This window comes from Apodemus sylvaticus, chromosome 5 (genome assembly GCF_947179515.1).
Source record: "Apodemus sylvaticus chromosome 5, mApoSyl1.1, whole genome shotgun sequence".
Classification (NCBI taxonomy): Eukaryota; Metazoa; Chordata; class Mammalia; order Rodentia; family Muridae; genus Apodemus; species Apodemus sylvaticus.
In genome coordinates this window covers 152,866,655-152,889,285 of record NC_067476.1, presented here as the reverse complement: position 1 = coordinate 152,889,285, position 22,631 = coordinate 152,866,655, and the positions used below count along the sequence as shown (strand labels likewise).

The following is a 22,631-nucleotide window of genomic DNA, read 5'->3' as shown; positions in this document are numbered from 1 at the left end:
TGCTGTTCTCAGATTCACAGAGATCCACCTGATTCTACCTACCAAGTGCTGGGACTAAAGGTGTGTGCCACTCTGCCCAGCTAAGTGTCTGTGTATGAGTGCACATGGGCCTGTGTGCTCCCATGTGCGTCTGTGTCAGGTGGCACCAAGCATCCTCTTCTGTCACTTTCCCCTGTGCCTTTTCCAGGGACCTAGCATTTGGGTTTCCACAGCTAGACTCAAAGCCAGCAAACCCCAAGGCTCGCCCTGTCTCTGCACACTACGGAGCTGGAGTGCCAGGTTCCTTGCGGGGATGTTGGCATCTGAATCCTGGTTCTCACGGCTGTTCAGGGAGCACTAACTGCTAAGCCATCACACTCTAGCTTTATAGCTTCTGTTTAAAAAGAAACTTCATGTTTGTCATAACCTATCTCTACGTTGTCTCAGTGTGTACAGTGAGTAGATTTGAAATGTTTAAGCCAGTGACTCTCATTCAAGCACCAAATTTTTAAAACTATAAATCTCTGAAGGTTAGGCTGGAGAGATGGCTCAGCAGTTAAGAACATTGACTGTTCTTCCAAAGGTCTGAATTTCAAATCCCAGCAACCACATGGTGGCTCACAACCATGTGTGATGAGATCTGACGCCCTCTTTTGGTGTGACTGAAGACAGCTACAGTGTACTTATAATAATAAATAAATCTTTGGGCTGGAGCGAATGGGCCTGGAGCGAGCAGGGGTCCTGAGTTCAATTCCCAGCAACCACATGAAGGCTCACTACCATCTGTACAGCTACAGTGTGCTCATGTATATATAATTAATAAATAAAATTCATTTAAAAATAAGTAAATAAATCTCCTGGCATGTTGTATTGGTGCCCAGCACTGAAGAATACTGGGAATCAGTTGGGCATGTTACTACTAAAAAGATAATATCAGGGAATGACACAAGGATGGTTTGGGGCACTTGGGAGATCTGGACTCCAGAGACAGAGCCCTGTTGTGAAATCTTGCTTTGCCAGGTCAGATGACTTAGGCAGACTCTGTTCCTGCTGCTCTGACTCAAAGGCAACAGCCTGCAAGTCAGTGACCTCAGAGGTCTCACACACAGGCATTAGGAAACTCACTAGTGCAGCAGGAACTCCATAGGAAGCCATGGAGAAGCAGGATCAATGGGTTCCTTCTTCCCTGACAACTCTGTGAGCTCTGGTGGTTAGGGTGTGATTCAGTTATTTAGAACCATGGCTGATGTCAGGTATAGAAGTCAGTGCACTTCGAAAGAATTCCAGCACGCTGGCGTCACATTACTGTCTTCGACATGTGCGCTTTTGTCCTCTGTGTTACCCAGGTGACAGAGACATCACCCCTGGTGCCTTCCAGAGTATAGGCCTTGGAAATCAAACAAGTTGTTGGGATTTTTACCCATTTACCCATCATACAGGCCAAGACTGAGCATTATTGCTGTGTAGACCAGGTTGAACTCAAGGCCATCTTCCTGCTTCTGCAGGGGTGGTTAGAAACTCACTGTGTTGTGTGGACGGCCTCTTCCTGCCTCAGCCTTCAAAGGGCAGCTTTGCAGGAAGAAGCAAGTCCCTGGGTTTGGCTTTGGATGGAACGTTGGTGTTTAGGTGGGGTGGGGATTTATTTGTTCTGAGTATATATTAGTTGGCCCACTTGAAAGTCTAGTACTGGACACTTTGTTCAAGGCCATGGCTTTCAGCGTGGCACTCACACCCCCAGTGTAGCAGAAAGCTCCCCCCGTGCTGCGCCTCGATTCCAGGGCTACAGCAAGTCCTCCTCGGTGTGTTTGCTCTTGATCTTTCTTTTCCTCTTGGGTTCGTTATGTCCCATTATTTTCCTTCCAATCTGGTAGTTTTATGAGGGATTATTTTCCCATGTTTTCAAGAGACAACTGCAGGTGGATTAGAACCCAGGAGGAAAGAGGAGATGCCAGCTCTGCCTGGAAATGCCCTGAGTAAGCCACAGCTGCGCTGCGTGCAAGAGTTTACTTTTCTTATCTGTGTCATGGTTCTAAGAGATTCCTCAGAGTAGGCATGGGGCTGGGTAATAATTACAGTGTCATCCATCAGCAAGGCTGATTTGTGCTGGGTGTCACGTTAGCGACCCACACATGGCAGCGGCATCCCACACAGAGCCTGTGCTGTGCTGTCTCAGCCTCCTCCAACCCCGTGCATGCGCCTGCTTCCACAGAGAAGGCTAAAGTCTATGGGAGGCATTTGCTCTCTCCAGTGGGCCCCTCACAGTTGGATATCAGGCTAAAGTTGGCTTTTAACTGCAGTTCAACCAGTGTTGATCAGGACCATGGTGGTGGAAAGTACTACTTGTCAATGTGAAGTTCACTCTAATGTCCCAGAGCACTGGGCTTTGTACTTAGGAGATTCTGACTCCACTAACCACATGGCCGATGCTCCGGAAGTAATTTGAAACTAAATTTCAAATTTACTGGTATGGAAAAAGGGTCAAGACAATATTTTCTCACAAAGGCGAAGTTCTGAGTAGGGGTTTAAACGGGAGGTCGTGTGTCTGCTTGGACATTAGCTTGTGTGACTAAGTTTAGTAATGACTTAAAAGTTTCTGTATACAGTTCATTTTGGTGACTTGTAACAGAAGGCTGGGACACTTGTAGGGTGCTGTATAATCTGTCACTGCTGGTCACTTTGTGTGTGACAGAGGGTACTTAGCTTCTCTAATAAGATTAAGGGGATTTTGCCTCCAGCAAGCTTAGTAAGAATTAATAACACACTATGGCTGATCTTTACCAATATTTAACAGATCTCTAGTGAGTCTAGTCAAGCAATGGTAGGTTTATTACTAGAAATACCCCAAACAGATGTTCCTCCATCCGCTTCTCAGACAATCCGCTGATGTTGCTGGTGACATGTCGAGGCCAGGGGCTGGACTGGCGAGGAGCAGGAGCCGTGCGCTGTCTGCTGCGAAGCCTTCTGATGGGGGGCACTTCAGTTGGCAGGTTTTGGGTAGCAGATGAACAGCTTGCCCTCTGCACCTGGACTCTCTGTCAGCATGGGCTCCAGTGTTGTCATTGTGGACAGCTGGGTTTGTCCTTAGCACAGCTGAGTTGGAGGCTAAGACACTGTAGGAGGGACACACATGGAAGTGGGGTTGTCTGGAGGGCTGGGGAAAGTTGAGGAAAAAAATCGTGTCGAACATCACTGGGTAACATTTTGGACCCAGTCCAAAGTGGAATTTTCTTTGCAGATGGCAATGTACTACAGATTGCCTGTCTTCTTGGAAATTACTCTTTCTGGATGGTGTTTGTTAGATGGTGCTGATCCCAGGCAGGCTGCGTCTGGATCTGTGACTGTTTCTCTTTGTTTGGCAATATTTGCCTTCTTGTTCTTTTCATTTTTTTCAGGGTTGTGCGTGTTCCTGTGGTTAAACAGAAAAGCTTTAGTGAGTGTGTATACGTGAATTTCTTAGTCAAATGGCAAGACTCATTCAGGAGACAGTATTCACAAACTATTAATATAACAGGTTGCCAAGCAATTTAATTTTTTTTTTTTGTTTGTTTGTTTTTTTGGGTTGGTTTTTTTTTTGTTTTTTTTTTTTTTTTTGGTTTTTTGGATTTGGTTTTTTCAAGACAGGGTTTCTCTGTGTGGTCCTGGCTGTCCTGGAACTCACTCTGTAGACCAGGCTGGCCTCGAACTCAGAAATCTGCCTGCCTCTGCCTCCCAAGTGCTGGGATTACAGGCGTGCACCACCACCGCCCGGCTTTATTACTTATGAGGGGTGGAAGTTCTCCAGAGTCAGGTCCCCTACTGGTCAAGACTGACCAGAGCACCTTTATCCAGTGAGTCATCTTGACCCCAAAGCCAGGCCTAGAGGGGACCCTGAGGAGTCCAGAGTGGCTGAGTACTAACCAGCCAGCACACACACTCACTTCTCTCTCCTAGCTGCTTCACTCTGACCTCCTCAAGGCAACGGACTGTAAAAGCAGGGCTTGTAAGCAGAGCGAAACCTTTCTGCCCTAGCTTGTCTTTTTTGGTCAGGGTGGTTTTTATCACAACAGCAGGCACGCAGCTGGGACCAGAAGGGAAGGCTGGCATTGGCTTCCCCAAGAACTCTGTGCTGACTGAGTTTGAAGGTTTCTCGAGATTTATGTGTCAGAGAGGAGACCATTGTGGATCCGTTGTAGCCACAGTGGAGCGGATGTGTACAACTAAGTTTAGAAAGCTCCATCTAGTTTTGTGCAGGATGGGAACACTGACGGTCGTAACTGTTTCATGGAAGCCGCAGGGTTACCTTGTGACAGTACAACAGCAGGGTGTTCGTGTAAGAGAAAAATAGAAAACTGTAGTTGAGGGTGGCACAGTCTCAGTATTAGGGCTGGGGCTGGAGGGTTGTGAGTTCAAGGCCAGCCTGAACTACACAGCCAATTTAAGGTCAGTCTGGGTTTTTAGGGAGATCCTGTCTCAAAAGAACCAAAGCAGGGCTGCCTGGGGAGATGCTCCCTGGATAAAGCACTCTGTTGCAAGAGTGAGGACCTCAGTTTAGCACCTGCATGAAGGCTGGGTGTGGTTGGTGTGGGCCTGTAATCCCAGCACTCAGCTGGCAGAGACGGGATTGATCCCGGAGCTCACTGGCTGGCCGGCCTACGGAACTGCTGAGTGCTAGGTCCAGTTAGAGACCGCGTCCTTAGAGATGGGAGATGAAGACATGGTGCTGCCCTCCACAGATGCACTACTCTCCACAGATGCACTACTCGTCCCCTGCAAATCCAAGCCAAACAAAAGCTTTTAGTGGCAGAGCCAGTAGGGAGTAGTGGTTTATCCTCCCTCTGTCACTGCCGAGGGTGCTCGGAAGTCACTGTACTTTGGGTGGATGTCTCAACTTCTTGAATCCTTAGGAAGATTTCTTTGGGGGGGGGTTATTTTATTTTTTTCCCCCGAGACAGGGTTTCTCTGTGTAGCCCTGGCTGTCCTGGAACTCACTCTGTAGACCAGACTGGCCTCGAACTCAGAAATCCGCCTGCCTCTGCCTCCCAAGTGCTGGGATCAAAGGCGTGCGCTCCTTAGGAAGATGAAGAGAGACAAAGAAGGCGCAGTAAATGTGCACCTCATAGCACTGTGTCCTCCTCCAGGTGTGCCCTTGGGCCAGCCACGTTGGTGTTGCCTGTGAGCTTGATACAACTTTTAGGTCCAACCCTGACTGCCCTAGTTCAAGTGCCTGGGGGTGGGGTGGGATACAAGAACCTGGCTTTCTGAGCCCTCCTTGGGGATGGCACTCCAGGGGACGGAGGCCCCTTGTTGGCAGAGCCCTTGCAGCACAGGTGAGAGGATTGTCTGCAGTCCCAGGTACTCTGCCCTTCCCTAAACATGTGTCCAGGGCCAGAGAGAGACCTGGTAAAGTGCTTCCAAAGAGCCTGAGTTCCATCCATTAGTGCCCATGTGAAAATGCTGAGCGTGAGGCCTTGTGCGTCTAACCCTAGCCCGAGGCAGAGGAGACCTGAGGTCTTTAGCACTCACTAGTCAGCCAGGCTTGCTTAGTTGGTGAGCTTCAGGCCAGAGAGAAGCGAGAAGCCCCGTCTGAATAGAGGCAGGTGATGTTCCGAGGATAGCACTCACGGCCTGTCCTCTTGTAGCTTTCACAGACATGTGCATACACGCCCCCGGCCCACCCATGAAAGAACAGCTTGTTTTAAAGATACTTTCCAACAGCTGTGTAACAGTTGCTGGAATGAGGGCAGACTGGGTTGCATGAACATAGAAAATGCCCCAGAAGCAAGTGTGAGAGCTCCTGGGAAGGTTAAGTCCTGTGTGTAACAGATGAACTGTGCATGCCCTCCTGCTGTGACCCTGCACTGCAGGGTGAGGAACTGTGTGTGCCCTCCTGCCGTGACCCCCACTGCAGGGTGAGGAACTGTGCATGCCCTCCTGCCGTGACCCCCACTGCAGGGTGAGGAACTGTGCATGCCCTCTTGCCGTGACCCCCACTGCAGGGTGAGGAACTGTGCATGCCCTCCTGCCGTGACCCCCACTGCAGGGTGAGGAGCTGTGTGTGCCCTCCTGCCGTGACCCCCACTGCAGGGTGAGGGAAAAGGAGGCGCTGGTCTTATGCGCACGTGTCTCAGCTATATCCTCACGACCCTGACGTTCAACAGCCCGGGAGAACAAGCCCTGCATCTGTTCTGTTTTTGGAGGCTGGGGCGAGTGTGTGTGTGTGTGTGTATTCCAGTACAGAGCCCATTGCACGTTGTGGCCTCAATGCTGAAGCGTTGTCAGTGTGGAGCAGTCTTCTGCTGAGTGCCTGGGGTCCCCACACTGAGATGCTGTGTCCCATGCCATTCCCACTGCCAGGGTAGGTCGCATCAGACCCTGGCTGAGTGCAGCGACCTGGCATCCCTTGGGCTCTTACCGCCTGTTACGTGTGGGGCACAGTGATAATAACAAGGCATGTCAATTGGATACAGCTTGTTAAGCCAGAATTGGCAGCCCAAGGCCATGTGTGCTGAGCACGGAGGAGTGCCAAGACAGTAAACCTGCACAACAGCCTGAGGCCACGCTGGCGGCCAGCCAAGTGGTAAAGATTCCACCTCAGACACTGGCAGGGGAGGCTTGGAAGCCTGTGGCAGGGACTGAGTTACTTGGAGTAGCTGGCCAGGAAAGAGGCTATTACTTCTGGGGTGTGGCTGCCTCCTGTAAACCTGACTGAGCAGTCACACTAGCTCATAGTGAGGGTGACGCTGAGGGTGACAGGCCCATTTACCACAGTACATCTTCCTTCGTTTACCCAGCTTACCGAGAGTACTCTGCCTGTGCGCGCCTTACTGCCTTGGGTGCTGGGGTGGGCAGGACGTCTTACTCTGTCATTCTGCACAGACTTCAGGGCTGGGGTGGGGGTGGGGAAGAGTGGCCTGTAGCTTCATTCTGAGCGATGAGCAAGTGTAAAGTGGGTGCATGCTGAGAGCACGAGCACGCCGAGGCCTTAGAAAGTGTTGGTTGGGGGGCTGGAGAGGTGGCTCAGCGGTTAAGAGCACTGACTGCTCTTCCAAAGGTCCTGAGTTCAAATCCCAGCAACCACAGGGTGGCTGACAACCGTCTGCAAAGAGATCTGATGCCCTCTTCTGGTGTGTCTGAAGACTTACATATAATAATAAATAAACCTTAAAAAAAAAAAAGAAAAGAAAGTGTTCGTTGGTTGATTGGCAGAGGTGGTTCTGATTAGCATGGTGCTGGAAGGCGCTGTGAATGTTTGCAGATCAGGGGGACAGAACTGCAGTTTAAGCTTTCCTGCGCTTGCTTGGGGGTGGCTGGAAGTCCCCTGAACCCCACCCAGGAACTGAGTACCCTGAATCCAGGGATGGACCGGGAAGGTTTTAGAGCTGAGAGGCTTTAAAGGTTCAGAAGGCGAGAATGCCCCAGCATTGTGTGACAGACGCGTTGGCCCGTGCTATTGGTCACCTCTCCTCCACCCTCTTCCACAGTGAACACCTACCTCTTCATGGTGCAGGCTCAGGGTATCCTGCTTCGGGACAATGTGAGGACCATCGGTGCCCAGGTGTATGAGCAGGTGGTCCGCAGCGCCTACGCCAAGAGGAACAGCAGCCTGAACGACTCCGGTGAGCCAGCAGAGGGCGCCAGGGAAGGGGCGGGGGCTCAGGAGACATCGCCACAGAAGGCATTGAAAGACAGGCTGGTCCAGAGGGCACCCCAGCTCTGTTCAGGATGCGTGAGGTGACGAGAAGACTGCATTTCCTTCCTTCCTTCCTTCCTTCCTTCCTTCCTTCCTTCCTTCCTTCCTTCCTTCCTTCCTTCCTTCCTTCCTTCCTTCCTTCCTTCCCTGTGTGTTTGATTTGTTTTTCAACACAGGGTTTCTCTGTGTGACACTGGTTTTCCTGGAACTTGCTCTGTAGACCAGGCTGGCCTCAAACTCAGAGATCTCCCTGCCTCTGCCTCCCAAATACTGGGATTTTTATTCTGAATTCAACATTATCTTTTAAAATACGGCTTTTTGTTCATTTTGATTTTGAGACAACGTCCCTCTGTGTAGACCAGACTGGCTTCAAACTCATAGAAATTCACCTGCCTCTGCTTCCCAAGTGTTGGGATTAAAGGTGTTCACCATTACACCCAGCTATTGCAAGGGCGTTTGGGGGACCTGCTCCCAGCAGAAGGTTTGATAGTAAAGATGTAGAGACCTTTATACAGGATGAGGCTCCTGGCCTTTTGCTGGGGTGGTCTAGCTTAGCCCGACCGCCTGCTGTGTGGCTCTGCCACCTTCCTCTCCTGTCCCTGAGTCTGTGCCCTCTGACTGGTCCATCTCCCCAGCCTTCCTCCCTGCCTCTGCCCCAGCCCAGCCTCCGCTCTTTATTCTCCAAAAAGCCACATTCTAGTCTAAACCAGTCAGCAGGACAATGACTGATCCATCTCTTTGGGTTGCCCTTTGGCCTTGAGGACTCTGTGACCTTCAGCAACTGACTTTTTTTTTTTAAAGAATTATTTATTTAGCCGGGCAGTGGTGGTGCATGCTTTTAATCAGCACTTGGGAGGCAGAGGCAGGCGGGTTTCTGAGTTCAAGGCTGGTCCAGAGGGCACCCCAGCTCTGTTCAGGATGCGTGAGGTGACTAGAAGACTGCATTTCCTTCCTTCCTTCCTTCCTTCCTTCCTTCCTTCCTTCCTTCCTTCCTTCCTTCCTTCCTTCCTTCCTTCCTTCCTTCCTTGTCTCAAAATCAAAATGAACAAAAAGCCATATTTTAAAAGTCCCAAAACCAAAAACAAAAAAGAATTTATTTTATATGAGTACACTGTTGCTGTCTTCAGACACACCAGAAGAGGGCATCAGATCCCATTACAGATGGTTGTGAGCCACCATGTGGGTGCTGGGAATTGAACTCAGGACCTCTGGAAGAACAGTCACTGCTCTTAACCGCTGAGCCATCTCGCCAGCCTGCAATTTATCTTCTTAAATCACCTCACTACTCTCAGCTGCTTTCTTTCTTTCAAGATCTATTTACTATCTGTCTGTCTGTCTGTCTGTCTATCTATCTATCTATCTATCTATCTATCTATCTATCTATCATCTGTCTGTCTATTTCGAGAGCTCACATTTGTTTAGCTGCTCACAAAGGCCAGAAAAAGAGTGTTAGGTCCCTGTGAAGTTACAAGTGGGTGGGAACTGAACTTGGACGAGTGTCTAGCACATTTAACTGCTGAACCATCTCTCCAGCTTCATTTCTTTTTAAAGAGAAATAATATAGCTCTCAATCACTTCAAATAATGGCAGTTATTGACGTACTGACCTGAAATGCTTTCTCTGTGTATAAAGCCCCAAGTCTATCCCCAGCACCAGGCAGAAATGCTGCTCTCCTGTTGAGTGTGGAAATTGGTGTGCAAAGGCACAGTCGCCGGGCGTGTTGGGTGAGCGAGCTGGTGCAGCAGAGGGAGAGCGGCACCAGCTGCTCTTGTGGTGCTCAGATCCACTTCCCACCCATGTGGAAGTTCACCACCACCTCTAACTAGAGTTTTCTGGTGACTTCTGCAAACATCAGGCACATCTGCACTGTGCTGCATAGACACACATGCAGGCAAACACCCACAAACATTAAAAAAAAAAAAACTTAAATAAAGCCAAGCACTCTCTGTCTCACTCCAGTTCCCAGGACAGGCCCAGTGCTCAAGCTGCGCTTCCCTGAGTTTTGTCCCTGGATTAAAGACTTAAATGTATCAGCCATTAGGTTACTGGAAGCCTCTCAGTGTTTTTTAAGAAAAAAGAAAAAGAACAATAAAAAACAGCCTGAGTTGAAAATTCTCCAGTCTAGTCACAGAATGAAGGAGAGCCACCTTTAGTGTTTGTAGCACCTGTGTGAATCTACAGGCTTGGAACAAGAGGCCACTCTCACAAGACAGGGATGTGCAGAGGCCAGTCCTGGATCCTGGATGGAGTCTTCCGCTTGGTGCTTTTGTTGAGCCTTGTGGGAGGAAGATGGCAGGGCCTTTTCCAGTGTGGCAGTATCAGTCCCCACACAAGAGTCCTCTGCTGACACGCTCCTAATCGCACTCAAATGATGGGAACAGCATGTGCATGTGTGGTGTATGCGCGACTGTGTTACAGGTGCAAAACCTTAAGAGTAAGAAGAGCGCAGAGGGAAATTAGGTGTGGGTGAAGGGCTGAGAATGCCGTAATGTAACGGGAGCCGCGCTGTCCATAGTGTCTGTCCCCAGAGCACCTCAGAGAGCTAGGGGTCAGGAGTTCAGGGTCTTCTTTGGTCACGTAGCAAGTTTGAGGACCAGCCTAGAAAGCAAGATCTAGGAAAGCCAGAACTGGCTAAGCAGCCTGATACCCAGAGCCTTGTGCCCAGCCTGCCGAGGACCTCACACGTGTAAAGTAGTTCCCAGGAGGGTGTGTGCTCGCTTATGCGCTGTGCCTGGGTGCTTAAGGCAGGACTGCGGCTATAGCCCAGGACTGGAACACAGTTCTCTAGAGAACCTACCTTCCTTCCTTCCTTCCTTCCTTCCTTCCTTCCTTCCTTCCTTCCTTCCTTCCTTCCTTCTGGTTTTTCAAAACAGGGTTTCTCTGTGTAGCCCTGGCTGTCCTGGAACTTACTCTGTAGACCAGGCTGGCCTCGAACTTGGAAATCCACCTGCCTCTGCCTCTGTCGGGATTAAAGGCGTGCACCACCGAGTCTTATCTTAGAAGATCTAGTGGAACACCTGAAGAAGGCAGTAGGGGCACTGAGCCACAGCACCCTGCCAGGACACACTGCCGTGTGACCTCGCGTCCACACTCTGACAGCTGCCTGACTTCCCCTTCTAACAAGGAAAAGCAGACCTGTGAGCATTCCAGAACCAGAGAGCATTGAGTTTCCTGGTTTGAAAGACCATGAGTGGCCGTAGGGTTGGAAGTAGATTCCCAGCACGGCAGAACCATCTGCAGTTCCTGAACGAGAAGCAAGCTCTCTGCTTTCAGAGAGAAGTGGTGAATGACGCCGCTGTCTCAAGGGCCTCGGGAGGTCGCCTGCCTGCAGTGTGTAGCCAAGTACCATGAACCACGTGACAACAGATGCTCTCACATGCCCTAGGTTTCAGAATCATATATTCCTCCCCCTTCACTTTTTTCCAGACAGGGTTTCTCTATGTAGCTTTGGCTATCCTGAAACTCGCTTTGTAGACTAGGCTAGCCTTGAACTCAGAGATCCTCCTGCCTCCTATGTGCTGAGATTGAAGGCATGCGCTACCATCAGGTTCTTCCACCTCTTTTTTTTGTTTTTTTGTTTTTTTTTTTTAACTTTTTTTTAATGTTTATTTTGTATATTTGAGTGTTTTTGCTTGCATGTGTGTCTGCATGCCATGTTCGTGTTGGTATTTGAATGAACAAAAAATAAATAAAAAGGAAAGGACATAAATGCTCCTAGGTGTGGTGGAGGAGAAAGTTTATTGTAGACGTGTGGGTGAGCATAGCCAGAGGCAGGCACATCTGGAGAGTCTGAGTGGTCCTGACCTGAGCTGTGTGGGGAAAGGGAAGGGGAAGTGGGGAGCCACGCACAGCAGCCAGGAGGCCCAAGGTGTGGAAGGGGACCAACCACAGTGTCTGGACTGTATAGGGACCTGTAGCAGGTAGGAACTGAGGGATGCTGGGAGGTCCTGGAGGCCAGGGCCTCTTTAATGTTTGATAGGACCCCAACCTCTGGTTCAAGGTTTGGAACCTAATGGCATCCGTAGAGGCAAGAAGATGTTGGATTCCTGAGACTGGAGTTGCACATGGTTGTGAGCTGTGGGTGCTGGGAACTGACTGAGGCTTCTGTAAGAGCAGCCAGTGCGCTAACCATTGGGCTGTCTCTCTATCCCCTCCCCCCAGGAAGCAATTGGAGCACCTGCTCCATGGTGAGAAGAAACTGTAACTTTCAAAATGAGGTTGAGTCTTGCATGTGGGGTGAGGGCTGTCCTGAGGCCCTGGTGATTAGGGGGGGCTCCCTCAGCAGGAAGTGCTCACCCTACTCTGGGAGGCAGTGTAGAGGGCGGCAGTGTTGAACCAGGAACAATTCCGTGTGAAACCAAAGAAGCAGAGGATGAGACTGGTCCTACCAAACCCAGCACCACTTTCACACCTCAGCAAGTCGTGTTCATGGCATCTTCAGATTAACACTGAACACTAACTAATGTCCAGTTACGACAAGTAACTGGGAGACTGTAGGACTGGAAGGTGCAAGGCGGAGGCCTGGGAAAGGAAGCGCAGTGTGGCTCTCTGTGAGCCCAAGAATCATGGTGGCCAAGCAGGTCCGCAGGTCTGGCGTGCTTCGCTGTGGAGGCTAAAGGCTGCTGCTCTGGGTTAGCAGTCCCATCGAGGCTGCCCCCCTGCCTCCTTCCTCCTTCGTGTGGATGGCTTCTTAGTCTTAGCTCCCACGCTGAACCACCTCCTCCACAGCTGCAGAGCAGTCTGAGGGCTGGAGGGAGGAACCAGCAGCCGGGCCCATCCCATCGAGCTGCCTTTCTCTTCCTTCCCTAGATTTTCATCTGGACCTGAACCACAGTGAAGCCTTGCCCCCAACCACGACTTTTCTTCCTGAAGATTTCACCTACTTTGCCAACCACCCTTGCCCGGAGAGGCTCCCTTCCATGAGTAAGTAGCTCCGGCTTGCGTCCTGCTCCGGGCAGGTTTCTGCTACCCGGGAAGGGAGAGCATGACCATTGGGCCTCCTTGTCCTGAGAGTGGGGCCGTAGGAACTCCTTATGACCCCGCCCCTCTTAGCTAACCCTGTTGCTGTTGCCCCATGGTACAAGCGCTCTGCCTTCATATGTGTGTGCACCACATGTGCCTGAGGTAGTATGCCGCCACGGGGTGCTAGGAACTGAACTCGGGTCCTTGCAACAAGTGCCCTTAACCACTGAGCCAGCTCTCCAACCCTAGAAGTCATTTTCTTAACAAAATTCTGCTTTAAAAAAATGATAAGAGAGATGGCTCAGTGGTTAGAAGCACTGGCTGCTCTTCCAGGGGTCCTGGGTTCAATTCCCAGCAACCACATGGTGGCTCACAACCATCTGCAATGGGGATCCGATGCTCTCTTCAGGTGTCTGAAGACAGCAACAGTGTGCTTATATAAAACAAACAAATCTTAAAAAAAAATTAAAGTCATGCATAGTAGTCATGCCTTTAATCCCAGTAATAGTATTCCTAGCTGTCTTGGAATTCACTGTGTAGACCAGGCTAGCCTGGAACTCACAGAGATCCTCCTGCCTCTACTTCCCAAGTGCTGGGATTAAAGCCCCTGTGCCTGACTTCTGTAGCACTGATGATCATGGTTTGTCAAAGATGAATGCTCTGAGTGTGGCTCTGAGTCCCTGCTCACTGGTAGAGGAGGCGAGGCAGGCACCGGCCCAGCCCATGACAGAGCTGACAAGCCAGCTGTGGTGCTCTTCCATTCCTTCTCTGATGAATTCAGTGCCCACCGAAGAGGCTTTCCGAAGGACCAGCATCTGTGGGGGCGGGGGCCCGGGAGCTGCTGCACTCAGCCTCAAAGCCTTCTTCCTGTCTCCCCCTTGGCAGAAGCAGGTCCATCCCTTTGATATGCTTCCTTGCCAGATGGTAGTGACACACCAAAGGGCAGAGGGATGACAGGCTGCTGGGAAACGCTAATCATCTCTCCTCCCTCTCTGTGCAGAGGGCCCAATAGACATAAACATGAGTGAGATCAGAATGGACGATGTTCACGAGCTTTTCTCCAGAGACCCGGCCATCAAGCTCGGCGGGCACTGGAAGCCTGCGGACTGCGTGCCTCGGTGGAAGGTGGGTGGAATCAGACCCAGCTGCTGGAAACCAGCCCATCTGGGATTGCCAGGGTTCGAAAACCATGATGTCAGGGCGTGTGCATCCTGCCTCTCATTCTAGAGAAATGCTTTCCCCAAGGACTGCTGTAGCCATAGATATTGGCGACACCCTGATATTGTCTAGGGGCACTGAGCCCCTTTGTTCCCAGGCAGGATTAGTTGCAGGAGGGAGGGCCAGCAGGTCAGCTGACACACTGTGGACGGCTTCCTGTCTGACCTCCCAGCTTCCTAGAGGATAGATACGTGAGCTGCGGTACAGGTCTCCAGCTAGACACGGAGGCCTCTCTCTGCAGGATGGCTGCATTGGGAAAGAGACAGCAACTTACCGACATTCTTTGAGCAGTGTTTAATAGAGCGCTTGTGTGTTGCTGGCCCTGTGAAGGGAAGGGTCTTGACAGGAGCCAGGCATATAAGGTCAGAGCAGTGGCTGCAGGTGTCCACAGACACAGTGTGGAAGTTGCTGTGTGCAGTGGGAGAGCTTTGATTACTTGTTGTTTGCATGCCTCTCGAGGGACTTTTGTGCTGGGTCGCCATGGGTGTGTATGCCTTCCCGAGCTGCAGTCTAGACAGGATCCAGGTAGTTCCAGGGTGGCCGTGCCTGCACTGTCAGTGTTAAAGGACATCAGGGGCCTCTTAGGTTCCCCAAGAGTTGCACATCCAGGGGTGCACAACTTTGTAACACTGCAGAGAACTCGCTGGTGAGCTGGAGCCAGCAGCCAACTGATGACCTCCTCCCTGTGATCCACTGCAGGTGGCCATCCTCATCCCTTTCCGGAACCGCCATGAGCACCTGCCAGTGCTCCTGCGACACCTGCTGCCCATGCTTCAGCGCCAGCGCCTGCAGTTCGCCTTCTATGTGATTGAGCAAGTGAGTGGCCATAGCTCCTTTGTCTGTCTTCTGAGCGTGAAATCTAGACCGGTGCAGGTGACTCTGTCTTCAGATGAGCTGGGCCCTCCCATAGCAGTCATTAACCAAGAAAGCGCTCTTGAGACCCCCCACAGGCTGGTCTCAGCTGGGATGAGATTCCCCCCCCACACACAGGCTGGTCTCAGCTGGGATGAGATTCCCCACACACACACAGGCTGGTCTCAGCTGGGATGAGATTCCCCCCCACAGGCTACTCTCAGCTGGGAGCCCCTCCTCCAGCTTTCCTCTCCTGACTCAAGTCAACAAAAACCAACCAGCACTATCCTGGGGCTCTCCTGAGCCTGTGTTCTGGTACTAGCCAGAGTGAAGGTTAATATGCAGTCAACTAGGCCATAACTAGTGTCAAGGAATCTCTATCTGCCACAGAGGTCGTAGTCCTCAGACATTTGTCCCTGGAGAACCCAGTTACTGCTGTGGAGGGAGCTTCAGAATAACCAGGCTGAGATGAGCAGGAGGCCCGCCCTCTTTAATGTTTGTGAAGCAGGTGGGCCTCGTGTGTGTGTGTGTGTGTGTGTGTGTGTGACAGAGAGGGCAGTGTGAGTCTGCAGGCTAGAGTGCAGTCGTGCCTGGCCGGCCCCTGTATAACCTGTGGCTGCGTCGTCAGCTACAGCATGTGCTGCCACAGTGCTCTCTGAAGACTGCTGGCACAGCCCAGCAGACTCCTGATGGCCGTGGGCCCACAGGCCTTTCCCTGTGGCTCCTAGGAGCCCTGCGGTGTGCAGAGAAGGCAGTGAGGTCTTCGCTTAAGGAACGCGTTGTTCTTTCAGGTTGGCACCCAGCCCTTTAACCGAGCCATGCTTTTCAATGTTGGTTTTCAAGAAGCCATGAAGGACTTGGACTGGGACTGTCTGATCTTCCATGATGTCGATCACATACCTGAGAGCGACCGAAACTACTATGGCTGTGGACAGATGCCTAGGCACTTTGCAACCAAACTGGACAAGTACATGTACCTGTAAGTGCCTCCTCCTCCTCCCTGCGGCCAGTCTAGGCTGCTGAGCGGCTGCACAGTGTGGTCCCGGATACAGAGTCAGCAGGGAGCAGGCATGGGGCCAGTTGTTACCATTTTGCTCACTGTGGAAAGTGGGTCATATTGTGACTGAGTGTGAAGTAGAAAGTGGGTCATATTGTGACTGGGGTGTGTAGTGGAAAGTGGGTCATATTGTGACTGGGGTGTGAAGTGGAAAGTGGGTCATATTGTGACTGGGGTGTGAAGTGGAAATTGGGTCATATTGTGACTGGGTGTGAAGTGGAAAGTGGGTCATATTATGACTGGGGTGTGAAGTGGAAAGTGGGTCATATTGTGACTGGGTGTGAAGTGGTCGGGTAGTAACAGCCCATGGTGGTAGTGCAGTAACTGTGGCCTCAGCTGGACATTGAGTGAGTTCTGTGCTGGTGCTCGTTGTGCAGTGAGCTTGTTGCAAACCAGTTAGCAGCCTAGGCTGGTGCTCAGTCCTCCTGCCCGGCTGGCTGGTGAGCTTCTGAGTTTCATCCCCAGCATTACAAGAAAACAAAGACAAGTTCATGAGGAAACTCAGCTCTATATCTCTAACCTGGTGATTGTCCTTTTCAGGCTTCCCTACACAGAGTTTTTTGGCGGAGTGAGCGGTCTGACTGTAGAACAGTTTCGGAAAATCAATGGCTTTCCTAATGCCTTCTGGGGCTGGGGCGGAGAAGATGACGACCTGTGGAACAGGTATACACCGGAGCACCACCCACTACACCACTCCACCCCTATGCCCTGAACCACACCCACCTTAGCACAACCCAGCACTGCCCAGTCTCACAGGCCAGGATCCACACGTGTCACTTAGCACCCTTGAAGCCACATTGGAAAGCTCACAGAATAACGTTTCTACATGCAGTCAGTGTAAGGCTAAGGATATTTCCCACCCCTTTGCACACACTCATGCCCAGCTTCCCCCACCCCACCCTACCCCATGTGAGCAGCCAGCACCTGCACAGCCTTCCTGACTGAGTTCTAGGGTGGCTGCCTAATTTTCTTTCATGATGGAGATGAACATTGGAAGTCAGATGAGTATTTTTAGTTTGTTTTAAAATTATACAGCTATGACATTAAACAGCAGAAAACCCTGCTAACTCAAGCTACAACATAATTTCTATTTCCCATTAAGGCAACTATACATTTTCCCCTCTGACATGTAAGAATAAACTTAAAATAATAGCTTAACACCTTTTTTCTGTAATGAACATGGGGCCTGGAGGAATGACTCCCGAGTCCAGAGTACATGCGGCTTCCCCAACTCCTGTGTCTGCCTCCCTGCTGTGTGTAACGAGCTTGGAGGAGCCAGTGCACATGTACTCACACGCGTGTGCCACACATACACATATAAACATACACAGAACTAAAACGTTGAAGGTTAATTCGAAGCCAGAGAGATGACTCAGTGCCTTAGAACACTTGCTACTCTTGCTAAGGACTTGCTTCAATCCCCAGCGCCCACAGCGGCTCCCAGCTGTCTGTTATAACTGCAGTTCCAAGGGTCCCACGCCCTCTTCTGGCCTCCAAGGGCACCAGGCATGCACAAAGTGCATGTACATGTATGCAGACAAAACACCCGTGCACAGAAAGCAAAAGATGTTTTCATTACTCAGATGTTAGAAAGAAATAAGGTAACAGCCAGGTATGGTGTTTTCTCAGACCTATAATTTCAGCTCTTAGGAGGCTGTGGAGGAGAGTTCTTAGAGTTCAAAGCCAGCCTAGGCTACCAGTCAGACTCTTGTCCATAGAGCAGGGGAGAGAAGTATGCTTACTGCAAAATTCCTAAGGACAGAAATCAGTGTCCTCAGTCTGCACACCCCGAAACAGCACCATTACCATTTCAGTTTGTCTTTAAACTATGGTGAGCGGGTCATGACAGATGTGTTTGTCAGTTTCTCAAACCTGTAGTGGCAGCGCCTCAGTCTCAGCGTGAGCGTCCCTGCTGGGGACTTGTGTGGAATACCGTATGACACATACACCCCTTCCTCATGGTGTGGTTAGTGTTCTCCTGTGTGCTTGCGTGGCCAAGCAGACTGGCTCACTTGCCTGGGCCTTGGAAAAGACCCTAGAAGTGGAGTCGGTCAGCATGCAGTGGTTAAGGCTCTTGGGCAGTGCTATGACATTCCCTGTGCCCTGTGGCTCTCTGAGCTAAGTGGCCGTGTCAGGGAACCTCCCTCCCCAAGTGAGGGTGGACTGCCTACTGACCTGCCCAGGCGTGTCCCTGCAGTGTTCAGGAGCTTTCAGTGAACCTGGAATTCATTGATTGAACCAGGCTAGCCAGCACCGAACTCCAGGCGGACACCCTCCGGCCCTCTCTCCCCTGCCCAGTACTGGGGTTATAGACACAGCACTGGGACGACTTTTACATGGTTCCTGGAGATCCAAGTCAAGTCCTCAGACTTGCAACCTTGGCACTTTATCACCTGAGCTATCTTCCCAGTCCCTCAGACAGAAATGCTAGTTAGTCTGCCGTGAGCATCCATGGAGTGAGTGTGCCGTCCTGTGCTCAGTGTGCAAGCATTTCTCCAGATTAATTAAATATGTAATGTGACTACACAGTCAAAAACACATTGTGATGGGTACTGGGGTATGGTTCAGGGACCCTGACTTCTCTCTCTCTCTCTCTCTCTCTCTCTCTCTCTCTCTCTCTCTCTCTCTCTCTCCCCCTCCCTCCCTTCCTCCCTCTCTCTTAAAAACAGAGAGAAAGCCAGGTGATGGCTCAGTTGTTAAAGTACTGACTTTGATCTCTGAAACCATGTTTTTGTTTTTTAAAGGCACCTAGAGTGGTGGCTGTCTGTATCAGTTACTTTTCTGTCCTGTGACAGACCACTGAGACCAAGGCAACTTAGAGAGGAGTGAGTGTACCTGGGCTTAGGGCTGCAGAGGATTAGAGTCCACTGTGGCCATGGAGAGGCAGCAGGCATGTAGTGGGGACAGGCTGCTGAGAGCACACATCTTCAGCCTCAAACACAAACATCTTCAGAGAGAACAAACTGGAAATGCTGTAAACGCTCTGGCCTGCTTCCGGTGACTGACCCCTTCCAGCAAGACCACGTCTCTTAAGCCTCCCCAACAGCACTGTCAGCTGGGGACTAAGGGTTCAGATAGTGACGCCTATGGGTACATTGTCATGAAACCAGCACAGCAGCACGTGCCTATGATCCCAGCAATGGGAAGTGGACACTTCAAGTCTCCTTGGCTGCCCACCTGTGTGGGAGCTCGAGGCCAGAAAGGGACCTTGTCTCCAAAAAGAAGACACATGGTGCCTGAAGGGTGGCATGCAAGGTTGTCTTCTGACCTTCACAAACACACACGTGTGCATACACACACACATACACACATGAAATGTTAACTATTGAGTAGCCATCAGATCCGTTAGCTTCGTGAGGTGTTTGGACAGTGTTGCTGGAGAGGTCTCTGGGTGTCTTAACGTTTACTAGTTTCTGGGTCTCAGCGTCTCACTGTTGTTCCTTTGGATTTGGGCAGGGTACAAAATGCAGGCTATTCTGTGAGCCGGCCAGAAGGGGACACAGGAAAATACAAGTCCATCCCTCACCACCATCGAGGCGAGGTCCAGTTCCTCGGCAGGTTGGTGCTGTTTATTGGTCCTCACGGTGCCTTCGGCTCATTTCTTCCCTCACCTTTCTCAGCCGGGCCTGTTCTCTTGTGTTTGTCATCTGAGGCCGTGTCTCTGTGGCTTGGCCTGGTCTCCAGCTCCCCATCCTCCTGCCTCTGACCCCCCTCCCCCATGCTGAGATCACTGTCTGCACCACCCTCTGCCCAGTGTGTGGCTGGACATCCTGGGTGTGCATCTGCTCTGATTAGCCAAGGGAGACATTTTAGGTGACCCTTGGCGAGATTTAGATAACTCGGATCTCCTCTGCAGACAGAGTTGGGGTCACCTTCTGTTCTACCCTGCGCTGTGAGGAGATCTACCAGGGAGTGGCAGGTTCTAAGCCTGACTGTTCTTGCCCCTCCTCTGTAATATCTGGAGCTTTGCAGCTCTGACCTTAGATTAGTCTCAGGAGCCTACACTTCCTGGGGCCTAAGAGGCATTAGATGAGATGCTATAGGCTGGCCCGGGCGACTGCCCTCGACGTGAGAAGCTGGGTGTCAGCTCTCATCCCCTCTGTCCTTGGCTTTGCAGGTACGCTCTGCTCAGGAAGTCAAAGGAGCGGCAAGGACTAGACGGTCTCAACAACCTGAACTACTCTGCTAATGTCACATACGACGCCTTGTATAAAAACATAACTGTCAACTTGACACCCGAGCTGGCTCAGGTGACGGAATACTGAGATGCTTGGAGAAGCCACACTTGCGGACCCACCACTCCCTCAGATGGGCTGTGATACGCCGTCCTGAGGGTCAGCACAGGACGACCATAGGGTTCCAGAAAACTGTCACAGAGCACACGCACAGAGGCCTTCCCTGTAGGGCCCAACGGGGACAGGAGACTGGAGGACAGCTGTCATCAGCACTGGCTTCTCTTCCACAGACGGACGTCCGCCCTGCTGCTCTCTCCCGTCCCACCCAGGCCCTGGCTCGGCTGCAGCTGTAGAACTGCAGGGCCAGCCGGGCTGGTGCCCCTTGGGTAGAAGGATGGCCAGGCCCAGGGGCCGCCGCCTGCGGTCAGCTCGCTGGCCTGAAGCAGATGGCTGCAGCGCCCTCTCTGCATCTCTGCAGTTCTCTTTGGTTTTCATTTGGCTTAGTTGGGGGGGGGGGGTTGTTTGGGGTTTTTTTTTTTTTGGTTTTTTTTTTTTTTTTGGTTTTTTTAAAGAAAATTTTTCTGCTTTGGGTGGGGACTGAGGGTAGAGGGGAGGGACTTGGTGATAGACACGTAACAGTCACTTCTTGAAGAAGTGCAGTTGTAAATAAGCCATGTAAAATGCCTTTTTAAAGTTTAATTTTATAGCTGGCTCCACTTCAAAGTGAGGGCTTCATATATCAGATCACCGTGGGTGGCAAACCCAGCTCAGTTCCCACGAAGTTGAGTGTCATCTCCCAAGTCCCTGTCATCTAGGAAGGAAGTGTATGCAGGGCAAACAAAGAACCTCTGGTCACTACAGCCCCTCCTGTCTGCCCTGCCCCTCCTTTCCCGCCCCCCACCCCACCCCCATCTTCCTCCTAGAGACTCAGCAGCTGAGCTGGAACTGCTGTTAGGGGCACAGTGCTCTCCCCTCTTACAGACCTTGCTGAGCCATCCGCCATGTGCAGGGGAGGGGAGGCAGAGCCCCAGGGCGCGTCACTCCAGGGTGGATGGCAGGGGCTGGAGACCAAGAGATTTGAGGCCAGTGTGAGCTGTGTCACAGGTTCCAGGTCAACCTGTGCTGTGGCACACTCCAGCTCTCTACCCCATCACACACAGTGGCTGCTGAGTGACTGTTCCCTTTTTCCTTTGGAACTTGGCCACAGTTTATCTGGGCTGTGCGTGTATGACCAGCTGGCTTCAGTGATTTCTCAGTTTTCCCTTTTTAGTTTCTAGGAAGCTGCTGGGCTGGGCTGAGAAGCAGTGGGTTGGGAGGGGCTCAGCCCGAGAGCAGGTGGCCCTGTGGTGGCCAGGGCCAAGTGAGCTGTCACCAGAGCTCAGACAGGCAGCCCAGCAGGCCCCTGCTTCCCTCAGCAGCTCATGAAGTGCACTGAGCAGGGCGCCTCCTTCCCTGTCCTCTGTCCCTCAGGCAGGGTCTGTGGGAGGGGCGCTCTCTCTGGCCTCTGCTCTTTGCCTCTTGGCCTTTAGCCCTCGATGTTCATGGTTTACATGGGTGGGTGGGGTGGGGTGGGCTGGGGAGGGGTGTAGATATGTGCGGGTGGGGGAGGGGTTTGCATCACACAGTTGGTTCTGAGGACAGATGATCCCCACAGACTGTGGGAGTGATTGGCCAGGCCTTGGTTGTTTTTTTTTTTTCCTTGTTTTTTGTTCTTTTTGTAGAATAGTGTGGTATCTAGGGAACAGATGGCATCGCGGAGTGCTTCCCGCCCGCTCGTATGAGAGGGCAGGTGCCGCCCTTGAGAGCGCTGGGAGCCGCGTCCTCTGTTTGCACTGGGCAAGGAGCAGCACCCTGCCTTGACTTGCCTTTGTTACGGTACACACAGCAATAAAGGCGGGTCCGCCCGCCTGGCTCTACCCTCTGCCTCCCTTGGTTAGTTTCAGAGTGCTGGCAACAAAACCCATGGCCCGAGGGCTGGGCACGAGCCCTGCCACTGAGTCACGGGCCCAGCCATCTCCCCCATTGTTGTGTTTCCACACCGAAGGCCGGCAATGCTTTCACCATGGGAGAGCTGTGGTGTCCTTTGGAGGGACAGCGGTGCACACGGCATGTGGCACGCGGCATGTGTCCAGGCTGAGAGTCACGCCGGCCACAGGGCACCATTGGAGCCTATTGAAGAAGGAAAATGCAGATTTGGGGACAAAGAAAAAGGTCTTTTTACTGCTCAAGTAGGGTTGCTTCTGTTCTATTGCAATCATGTCCAAGTTTGTTTTTTTAGAGTGGACTCTGTGGGCACTGTTGGTCATTGGTCACCCAGTCACGTACTGAGTGGGAAATGTCACAGCCAGAGCCATACCACTGGGTCACACGTGAGGTCATTGCTTGAAGAAAATGACAGTGAGAATCGAGTGTGAGCTTGGTGTACTCTGACAGCTGAGAGTGCTCCAGATGAGTGACCCGTAAACAACCTGCCCTTGACTGCCTGCCTGGTGTGTACAAGGCCCCTCTCTGCACGCGGTTTCTTTGGGGGAGGGGGTATTTGCAAAACTAATTTTGCTAAAACGGGGGCTCTGCCATCGCTTCCCTTCCCCAGAGGACAGCGGCAGAGCCCGGCGCATACACTGACCGCCACCACCGACTGGGCTGCCGCAGCTGGCTTAGCCCATCAATGCTCTCTCTGTTTAGAGCTTGCTCTTTGTTTTAAAAGGTGCCAGGGGTA

General features: G+C 51.6%; 1 protein-coding gene across 2 annotated transcripts in view; it reads left to right on the top strand.

The window, feature by feature from the left end:
• Positions 1-20,432, top strand: part of B4galt5 (beta-1,4-galactosyltransferase 5) — a 50,460-nt gene extending 30,028 nt beyond the window's left edge. For both annotated transcript variants that reach the window (XM_052184344.1, XM_052184345.1), the window contains exons 2-9: positions 7,440-7,574; positions 12,458-12,571; positions 13,611-13,735; positions 14,528-14,644; positions 15,472-15,659; positions 16,278-16,400; positions 19,194-19,295; positions 19,855-20,432. In XM_052184344.1, the coding sequence (XP_052040304.1) occupies positions 7,440-7,574; positions 12,458-12,571; positions 13,611-13,735; positions 14,528-14,644; positions 15,472-15,659; positions 16,278-16,400; positions 19,194-19,295; positions 19,855-20,002 (1,052 nt within the window). In that variant the 3' untranslated portion in view covers positions 20,003-20,432. The remainder of the gene's footprint in view (positions 1-7,439; positions 7,575-12,457; positions 12,572-13,610; positions 13,736-14,527; positions 14,645-15,471; positions 15,660-16,277; positions 16,401-19,193; positions 19,296-19,854) is intronic.
• The last annotated feature ends 2,199 nt before the right edge of the window (positions 20,433-22,631 follow it).